Raw genomic sequence first — 10,478 nt, 5'->3', positions numbered from 1 at the left:
CAAGAAGCATTAGATGAGTAAAATGCCATTAGATATTACGTCTTTCTTGTTATCTGGGAGAGAAATCTAAATAAAGTGAGTTGTTGCTGAAAACAAGCTAAATGATCTGCCAATGGGGTCAGAAAAATAATCTTGTTTCCGTTTGAATTAACATTATTTCTCTCACCCCATTGGCAGATCATTTAGCTTTTTTTTAAAAGGAAAAACTCACTTTATTTAGATTTCTCCCCCAGATAACAAAATATAATATCTTATCACATTTTACTTTAATAAACGCATCTTGATTTAAGAATTTGTAGTTATTTTGACTGGAAACAATGAGTAAGAAAAGCATTTTCTGGTTACAGTTCATATCAAGGTGAAAGTGCTTCTGTGAGGAATATGATCTCTTAAAAAATGATTTAATTTTAAAGGTCCCAGAAGGTTATTTGGACACGCAAACATATCTAAATGTTTTCTTTGCGAGGTGAATTTGATTTATATTTACATATCTTGTGTAGTTTTATAATGCAATAATCATTTCAATTCATTTTCCAGTGCATGAGTACAGTACAGCCGTCCCACAACATTAGTCGGACACATAAATCACACGTATAAATATATAAACGTTATTGGGTCAAACAACAAATGGTCAGAGCAAGTGTGGTTTATTTTAAAGAACAGTAATGCAATCCCTTAATGTGACAACTGTAGGATACATGTAACTTATATGACTATTAGATATATATTAGACATTTATCTTTTCCTTCATATTACTGTAACTAACATATTATAACACATTCTATTTCTATTTATTTGTTTGGTCTTGTTTTATTTTATTTTATTTCAGATTTTATTTTATTTAGATTTTTATTTTATTTTATTTTAAAATTAATTAATCGTAGTATTAATGAATGTAGAGACAATATAATACGCGTTAAATGGCATCTTTTTATGAATGAAGGCCACTATCACTTATACAGTTGTTGTTATATATTTATATATTATGTATTCTATTTTTCTCCATGAAAGTGATTTTTCCCCCAATTTTAAACATTAAAGTCCCGTGAACCGGAAGTTGCAAACGACTTTTCTCCAGTGTTGTGACGTATTTCCGAGAGAAACGGAATACTAAATGAGGCAAAATAGTGGGCGTGGCTTCTTTTCCAACTAGCACCTGATTGGAGAACTAGAAAAGTAGGTGTTGTCATTCAGCCTGTCTACTGTCAGTTGGAGGGGCGTGGTTACGGATGTTAAGCAGACACCCAAACCGTCACACCTACGTCATCAGGCAAGGTCCTCCAATGCAGAGGGGAGGGGAAATTTCAGATTTTGATTAAAGATTACGAAGCCAAAAATGTTTTTTGTGTGGATTGACTTGCATGGATGAATTGTTCACCACAAAACGATCAATTTAGGCAAACAAAGTATGGTCAATTTTGAATTCATGGGGAGTTTAATTATAGCCATTCAACATTACAGTGTAATTGAAAGCTCAATTTGTTTAACATTTATTAGGCTTCAACGTTTTTTTTTATTTAAGTGAACTTCAAACAATCCTCAACATGAACCCATAATAAATGTCATATTTACCTGTCTAACACGTACAAAAAGACATACAGAAATTGAAGTTATCAAACCGTCTGCACTGCGTACATTATAAATTAAATATAGACTAATCCTTATTAAAGCTACAAAAGTTATTGAGTAATTTTCTCTGTTGTTCTTTTGACAGTATTAGTGCTGCTGTCCCTTTAAGAGCCGCAGATGTACGGAAGCCCTGAACCGCAACGGAAAAATAAATAAAGTAAATTTAAAATAATTTAAGAATTAAGAATGATTGTCTTAAATTGCCTGTATTTATATCTATATCACTAAAATATCAAATTTCTTACCAATGTACCTGCATACACCATTATATCTATATTTAGCGGTTTTCCATCTCTTTGTTTTCTTCTTGTTTTTGTTTTCCACTCTTCTGTGTGTGTGTGTGTGTGTGTGTGTGTGTGTGTGTGTGTGTGTGTGTGTGTGTGTGTGTGTGTGTGTGTGTGTGTGTGTGTGTGTGTGTGTGTGTGTGTGTGTCATTGATTTCTTACCTTGTATAAGCTACTGTTTGGTTAATTTGCGATAAAAATAAATAAATAAATAAACAAAATAAAATAATTTAAGACAGTTAGGGGGGGAAAGAGAGCAAGAATTGAGTGACATTCAGACGTTTTCGAGTGTGGTTTAAGTGCTCAAAACTCTTCCCGCGCACTGTAAAGCTTTATCTTTATCAGAACTGAGTTCTCACATTGCTATTTTAATCATAACCACATTCTCTGAGCACTGGACGTGTTTCAATCAAAACAGAGCGTTTAGTGTTTAATTAAAGCGGTCTGACTATTACAGTCCCTCCAGAGACAGTCGATCCGTGACAGCAACAACAACCCGCGGTTATGGAAACAATGTGGACAAGCATGCTTATAATAACCGTTATAATAACCGGCTCATATGCAGATCATATTCGCCACAGCATCTGTCAGCATAAGAGTGATGAAGAGCCATAACTGAAGAGTTTCTCAGTCATAACCTGTGATGAATCACTCATAACCACTGCGTGTCATTGAGGCATGTCTTTATTTCGCATTTGTTGTTTTTGTTGACGGATAAAATGTTTTATATCTGGTTATGTTTACAGTCATAACAATGCATGTAGTTAATAATACACATGGAAGCATCTCTGTTTATGTGTTTAAATGTGCATTATGACATTAGTTCATGTTAAAAGTGTCTTTATGCTGCAGAAAATAAATTCATTCATAATTATCTCTAATTATCAGAAGAGTCTCTTCTGCTCACCAGGGCTGTATTTATTTTATAAAAAAATGCAGTAAAATTGTGAAATATTATTCTAATGTAAATCATCTGTTTTCTATGTGAATATACAGTAAAGTGTAATTTATTCCTGTGATCAAAGCTGAATTACTCCAGTCTTCAGTGTCACATGATCCTTCAGAAATCACTCTAATATGAGGATCTGATGCTCAAGAAACATTTATGATTATTATCAGTGTTGAACACAGTTCATATTTTTGTGGAAACTGTCAGGATTCTTTGATGAATGAAAAGTTTAAAAGAACAGCATTTATTTGAAAGAGAATCTTTTGTAACATTATAAATGTCTTTACTGTCACTTTTAATCAATGTAATGCGTCTTAGCTGAATATTAAGTATTTCTTTTTTTAACTTTTGAACTGAAGTTTATCACTGTTTCCACAAAAATATGAAGCAAATCAGCATATTATGATGATTTCTGAAGGGTCATGTGACCAAGGCTCACTGTAGTCTTTCTGTTTCTCAAGTTGTGTGTATGTTTTATACTGCAATAATCATTTCAATTCATTTTCCAGTGCATGAGTACAGTACAGCCGTCCCACATCGGTATCTGGACACATTAATCACACTTATAAATATATAAACGTTATTGGGTCAAACAACAAATGGTCAAAGCAAGTGTGGTTTATTTTAAAGAACAGTAATGCAATCCCTTAATGTGACAACTGTAGGATACATGTACACGCCCTGTCTGTCTGTGTGTGTGTGTGTGTGTGTGTGTGTGTGTGTGTGTGTGTGTGTGTGTGTGTGTGTGTGTGTGTGTGTGTGTGTGTGTGTGTGTGTGTGTGTGTGTGTGTGTGTGTGTGTGTGTGTGTGTGTGTGTGTGTGTGTGTGTGTGTGTGTGACAGGCAAGGTTAGAAACACAGCATCTAAGACTCAAGCTTAAAGGCGTCAGGAATAGCGCTGATGAACACAGACTGACTGAGACTTTATCACGAGCTTCAATCAAGACCAATAAAAACTAATTGCGATTGTCTTTTTTACGGTCTCGTCTCACAGCAATGATGTTCCTCCTCAGTGTTTCTGTCTCGTTTTCCAGCACAAACATCTAAACATTCTTAAATCAAGAGACATTTACTGGAGAAGAAGCAAAATGACTGAAGATATTAAGTAAAATATTTATGAAAATGAAGTGAGTTTGTGCTTAAAATAAGAACAAATATCTGCCAATGGAACAATAATTTGCATGACAAAAAAAAAAACGACTTTTGTACAGTAAATTTTAAAGTATTTTTTTAATGTCATTTTCAACAACAATGAAAACACGTATAATATGACATCAGTGAAAAAAAATTGGTGCAGGATTTATTTAGAAACAATTTTCACACAAAAAATGCTAGTATATTTCACAAACAATTACAAAGAAACACATTAAATTAAACATGGAATTCTGAAGTAGAAAAACTGAAATAGTATATTCTTGTAAAACATACATCAATAATCATTTAGGTTTTTCAACAACTTCAAAAAATCTTCTTTTTTTTTTACAGTACACTGGTGTAGGATTTACTTTGTAACATTTTTCACTCAGAAATTGCTTCTAAATTTCACAAATAATAAAGAAACTGCTAAACAAATAAGCTTCCCACTCAGTGTTTGTCTCGTTTTCCAGCACAAATATCTAAACATTCTTAAATCAAGATACATTTAAAGAAGCAAAATGACTGAAGATATTAAGTTATTTTATGAAAAATGTCTCAAAATTAAGGGAGTTTTTCCTTAAAAAGAAGACCAACTGTAAAATGAGTAAAGACACTTGTAATGTGACATAACTGCTTATTACGTTTGACCAGTAGGTGGCGCTGACACCAAATTGATGAGGTCTGATTATGGTAATATTGGCATCTATGTTCTCTGCATGACCCAAATAATCTATTAAGAGCAGTTTCATTACAATAGGCCAAATTAATCAATCATTATTTGAAATTTAATTTTATGTTTCGACCACAAAGTGGTACTGTCTCAAAACTTTTTGAGTATATTCAGGGCATGGTGCCGATGACAGAGTTCAGTTAACGATACGCCAATGCGTTCATATGATATAGCATTTTGCACTGCATTTTTATCAGTATAGCATTTTATGTCAGCCATTTTGTACGATTAAAAGTGGCTGACGTCCAAAATGGCCAATATGGGTGTCTTTTGACTCGGTATGCTGCACCGAATCTAAAGAGACCAGTTTTGTTCAGAAGCAAAAATAGACATTTTTCATATCTCCTGCCCACTAGGTGGCACTGTGCTGAAACTATCCAGGTTCCCCTCAGGCCATGGTTGCCATAACACACACCAAGTTTGGTCTGAATACGTTAAAGTGTTTCAGAGATATAGCCTCACGTCCACTATGGCATGCTCTTCATAGAATTCGTTATCGAGTTATTCCAAAACGGTTCGCCAATTGACATGAATTTCAGGTTTTTCTGTCGACATGATCTGAAGACATTTTCCGTGACAGAAAATGACCTCATATGATTTAATTGAATTGTCTTGAAGCAAAAAAACAGAAGAGGAAAGAATTATGTTACTAGCCCATATGGTTCAAAAGTTATGAGCATAAATGTGAATGCAGCTTTGAACAGATGGTGGCGCTAGAGAGACTCCAAAATTGGTGTGTTTAATTTTCAGACTGTCATCTATCAGTGTGCCAAATTTCACGGCTCTATGGGCTTCTCTAGACTTCAAAGTGGAAGAAGAAGAACAGTAATGAACACAATAGGTGCCTGAGCACCAATATCTGCCAATAAAAATAACCCAACGCTATCTCACGACCCATTCATACGAGTGAGTAGAAGGTACGATTTGTCTAAACCCACGTGATGTGTAGGTTTAGGGGCGGGGTCTAAAGCCACGTGATAGGTAGGTTTAGGGGCGGGGTCTAAACCCACGTGATGGAGAGGTTTAGGGGCGGGGTCTAAACCCACGTGATGTGTAGGTTTAGGGGCGGGGTCTAAACCCACATGATGGGTAGGTTTAGGGGCGGGGTCTAAACCCACGTGATGGGTAGGTTTAGGGGCGGGGTCTAAACCCACGTGATGTGTAGGTTTAGGGGCGGGGTCTAAACCCACGTGATGGGTAGGTTTAGGGGCGGGGTCTAAACCCACGTGATGGGTAGGTTTAGGGGCGGGGTCTAAACCCACGTGATGGGTAGGTTTAGGGGCGGGGTCTAAAGCCACGTGATGTGTAGGTTTAGGGGCGGGGTCTAAAGCCACGTGATGGGTAGGTTTAGGGGCGGGGTCTAAAGCCACGTGATGGGTAGGTTTAGGGGCGGGGTCTAAACCCACGTGATGGGTAGGTTTAGGGGCGGGGTCTAAACCCACGTGATGGGTAGGTTTAGGGGCGGGGTCTAAACTCACGTGATGGGTAGGTTTAGGGGCGGGGTCTAAAGCCACATGATGGGTAGGTTTAGGGGCGGGGTCTAAACCCACGTGATGTGTAGGTTTAGGGGCGGGGTCTAAAGCCACGTGATGGGTAGGTTTAGGGGCGGGGTCTAAACCCACGTGATGGGTAGGTTTAGGGGCGGGGTCTAAACCCACGTGATGGGTAGGTTTAGGGGCGGGGTCTAAAGCCACGTGATGGGTAGGTTTAGGGGTGGGGTCTAAAGCCACGTGATGGGTAGGTTTAGGGGCGGGGTCTAAACCCACGTGATGGGTAGGTTTAGGGGCGGGGTCTAAACCCACGTGATTGGTAGGTTTAGGGGCGGGGTCTAAACCCATGTGATGGGTAGGTTTAGGGGCGGGGTCTTAACCCACGTGATGGGTAGGTTTAGGGGCGGGGTCTTAACCCACGTGATGGGTAGGTTTAGGGGCGGGGTCTTAACCCACGTGATGGGTAGGTTTAGGGGCGGGGTCAGGTGTAGGTCATTCGTACAAATTCATACGAATTGGGCAACTCATAAAATATGTACGCTTTAGCAAAAATTGAGTGTAGGTAGAGTGAGGTCGTATGAATTCGTACAAATTAGCCACCTTGTAAAATTTGTACGAATTGCCGTGCGATCGGTTTGAATAATCTTGTTTTTCCTTTAAATAAAGCATATTTAGATATTTGCACTGAAAAACTGAGAAAGAAAACCACTATAGAAAAACCGAAAAGTTTTTTTTTGTGCAAAACATAACCTAGTAATCCCCCAATGTCACCATTTATCGTCATGCAGGTTTGAGGTAGCTATAAAGGGCTTTCAGACCTCCTTGCAGAACCTCTTTAATGGGCTTGAGCAGTGGATTGTGGACGATATGCAGGCCTTTATCCAGAGGATGGCAAGCGAGCTTCTCCAGGCGCCTCAGCATGAACATCTCATCAGGAACGCTTTGCAGATTGTTGAAGTCCACGTTGAGGAGCTCCAGGCCCGTCAGACGACACAGCGTCCTGGGAAGCGTGTGAAGCGAGTTCTGCTCCACGATCAGGATCTTGAGGTTCACCAGCTCCTGGATCTTATAACAATCATAACAATAATAACCTTTATTTTCTATAGCGCCTTTAACTGTACATCTCAAAGCGCTTTACAGAAACAAATAAAACAACAAATACACCATATCAAATAATCCACAATATAACATTTAAATTAAAGCAACAAAATACACCATATAAAATAATGTACAGTGAAAAATGTATACAAATATTCAATAAAAAGCTACCCTAAAAAAATTTGTTTTAAGGTAAGATTTAAGAGATTTTGCTTGCCTTATCTCGATTGGTAAAGAATTTCATAGTTTTGGAGCTATTGCAGAAAAAGCCCTATCTCACATCAATCATAAGCGAGTTAAAGCTGCAGTCGGCAAGTCTGGCAGATTGAGTGGACTTAGGCAAAATTTTGAATGTTTACAACTCTCATGCCCCTCCCCCACTCTCAACGGATACCCAACGGAGTTCGTGGTCGTCAGTGTGTGTGCACCAGGTTATCTGTGAACGCGCCCGTCTCATCAGCATCCATCAACACCATGGAGTATTTGGAGGTATGCTGTCCTGGCTAATCTACCGATAGATTGCAATTGCTAAAGTCATTTATACTCTAAATGAGCTTACTTGATTTGTTAGTGTTTTGAAAGCGAGATACATCCGCCATCACTCTTCGTTACTGCGCGAACTTCAGGCGTGTGCATGTGATTGTAACGTGCGCGAGGGGTGGCGTGTGCCCGATCTGTGATTGGCAGTCAGATCTCACACCCCCTGCGCTGATTGGACCCAATGAACCGGGAGCTGTGGATTTTTGCAAAACAAATAACACGCTCCAGGTGGAGTTAGAAGCTCGGGGTTTTTCTAAAACCACTTTATTTATGTTGTTCTGTCGGATTATAGTGTCGATTTCACTGAATATGATCAAAAAAATGTTGCCGACGGCAGCTTTAAAGGAACAAGACCAGTTTCAGAGGATGAAGGTCACGCGTTGGACTATATGGAATTAAAAGTCGTTCAAGTATTGAGATGCCAACCCATGTAACGCCTTGTAAATTAGGTTTAGGGTAGACTTTAAAACTCTGATGCTTACTTACAAGGCTTTTGTAAGTAAGCAACAGTTTATTTTGTATTTCAAGTAACAAAAAGGTATTTTATGTTGTTATAACGGGGAGGAAATGCAGAGACTACAAAATGGGAGTAATGTGATCTCTTATATAGTTCTAGCAGCCGAGTCTACACTTTACCTGCAATTTGTTTAGACGCTCCAGCTAACAACACTGGAAGAAGATTTTCTTACTTAGTATTTTTGTCTTATTTCCAGTCCAAATGTCTAAAAACCTCTTAAATCAAGAAGCATTTACTAGATGAGTAAAATGCCATTCTTGTTTTCTGGGGGGAAATCTAAATAAAGTGAGTATTTGTAGAAATAATCAGGAACATCCAAGGCACTCTCTTTAGAAAAGTTAAAAAGCCTTTAATACTATGGCTTGGTCATACTCAACACTATTAAAACAGTCCGACGCGTTTCGGCATACAAGCCTTCGTCCGGGAGTCCGTGAGTATTTGCTTTAAAAAAAAAGTAAAATGATCTGCCAATGGGGTAAGAAAAATAATCTTGTTTCTGTTTGAATTAACATTATGTTTCTTACCCCATTGCTAGATCATTTTACTTTTTTTTTAAAGCAAATACTCACGGACTCCCGGACGAAGGCTTGTATGCCGAAACGCGTCGGACTGTTTTAAAGGAAAAACTCACTTTATTTAGATCCCCCCCCCCCCCCCCCCCCTAGAAAACAAGAGATAATATCTAAAGGCATTTTCCTACTTTATTAAATCCATCTTGATTTAAGAGTTTTTAGACATTTGGACTGGACATTTGGACATTTTTTGCAGTGAAGGCATTACAATAATCAACTCAAAGGTGTTAATCGGCCTCTCAGCTACCTTATCTGCGAGGTTCTCCAGCTGGTTGTTGGCCAGATGTAGGAACACGAGGCTCTTCATGCTGTACACGCAGGCCGGGATGAGCTGGATGCGGTTGTGGCTGAGGTTGAGCTTGGCGAGTTTGCGCATGTTGGACAGGCTGTTGGGAAGCGTGCTGATCTGGTTATTGGCCAGACTCAAGACCTCGAGGTTGGAGCAGTCTCCGAGCTCCTCCGGGACGTCGTGTAACCGGTTCCTGTGGGCGAAAAGCACTCGTAGATTCCCGAGCCGTCCGATCTCAGGCGGGAGCTCCACTAACTCATTCCCCCACAGATTAAGAACCACCAGGTTCTCCAGATTCCCAAGGCCTGATGGTAAAAGCGGCAGCGCGTTTAAGGAGAGGTTGAGCTTCTGGAGCTCTTGGAGTTCCCACAGTTCTTCGGGCATCTCCTCCAGACCTCGCATGGCCAGGCTGAGCGTGCTGTAGCCCAAATGTCTGATTGCATGTTTGCGAATCCGATCAACAGAGGATAGATTTTCAACGCAACTCGTCTTCCGACGCAACGGCCTCTTTGAATCGTCGGAGTTGCACTTTCGTGCGACGGTTCTTGGTGCGACTTCGCTGCTCGCATGCTGTTGCTTTGAGATGTTTTGCCTCAAGAAAAACATCTTTCTGATCGATGTCTGATAATTTGATTTGCACGTTCAGTACGTTCTCAAAGTTTAACCTCGACCAGCAGTGTCAGTCATGCTGCGAGCGGATGAAATGCTCTTGTTTGTTCACTTTATGTCCCGTTGTGAGGTCTGAATCTGTGTCCGGCTGGTTAAAGACAAGTTTAAATGTGAAGAGCGTTCAGAGTGACGTTTGCATGAGCAGCTGTTATTGTCACTACAGCTGAACTGAAGCCCTTAATGCAGATAAGCAATGGAATCACTGCAAAGTCATTAAACCCTCTTCTAAATACACTCATGCGTATTTATACACACCTCCATTACTGACCTGCGTGCCAGGGTTGTTATTGCTAAATACAACTAAAATAAAATACATCAAATACATTTGTGTTACTTGAAATACAAAACATTCAAATAAAAAATTTAATAAAATTTAATAAAATAAAAAAATATATTCAATTAAATTTAAACATTATTACAAATTATTAAAAAATTTAACTAGTTGCCAATGGAAACTAATAAATACAAATGAATAAATACTATATAGACATATTCAAAATTATAATAATAGTAATACACCTCCATTAGCAGATGTGCATGCAAGGGTTATTATTGGTAACTAAAACTAAAATAAA

The 10,478-nt window shown here is 38.8% G+C and overlaps 1 protein-coding gene across 1 annotated transcript; it reads right to left on the bottom strand.

Moving 5' to 3' along the window:
- Positions 1-6,959: 6,959 nt before the first annotated feature.
- Positions 6,960-9,864, bottom strand: LOC130106554 (leucine-rich repeat-containing protein 30). The gene is made up of 2 exons (XM_056272707.1): positions 9,193-9,864; positions 6,960-7,283 (listed from the first exon to the last, which is right to left on the bottom strand). Exons 1-2 carry the CDS (start codon positions 9,838-9,840, stop codon positions 6,999-7,001), a joined length of 933 nt encoding a protein of 310 aa, XP_056128682.1. The 5' UTR covers positions 9,841-9,864; the 3' UTR covers positions 6,960-6,998.
- Between the last annotated feature and the right edge of the window lie 614 nt (positions 9,865-10,478).

The sequence above is a fragment of the Rhinichthys klamathensis genome, unplaced genomic scaffold, assembly GCF_029890125.1.
Source record: "Rhinichthys klamathensis goyatoka isolate OS25496 unplaced genomic scaffold, OSU_Roscu_1.1 h1tg000346l_1, whole genome shotgun sequence".
In the NCBI taxonomy this organism is placed as follows: Eukaryota; Metazoa; Chordata; class Actinopteri; order Cypriniformes; family Leuciscidae; genus Rhinichthys; species Rhinichthys klamathensis.
Note: the sequence above shows the minus strand (reverse complement) of the source record. Positions and strands in the feature narration are given on the sequence as shown.

Excerpts from the sequence above, each read along its gene's own strand:
- LOC130106554 (XM_056272707.1), bottom strand. The coding sequence starts at position 9,840 with ATGTTTTTCTTGAGGCAAAACATCTCAAAGCAACAGCATGCGAGCAGC. Across the intron at positions 7,284-9,192 it reads TGGAGAACCTCGCAGATAAG|ATCCAGGAGCTGGTGAACCT; the intron begins GTAGCTGAGAGG and ends GATTGTTATAAG.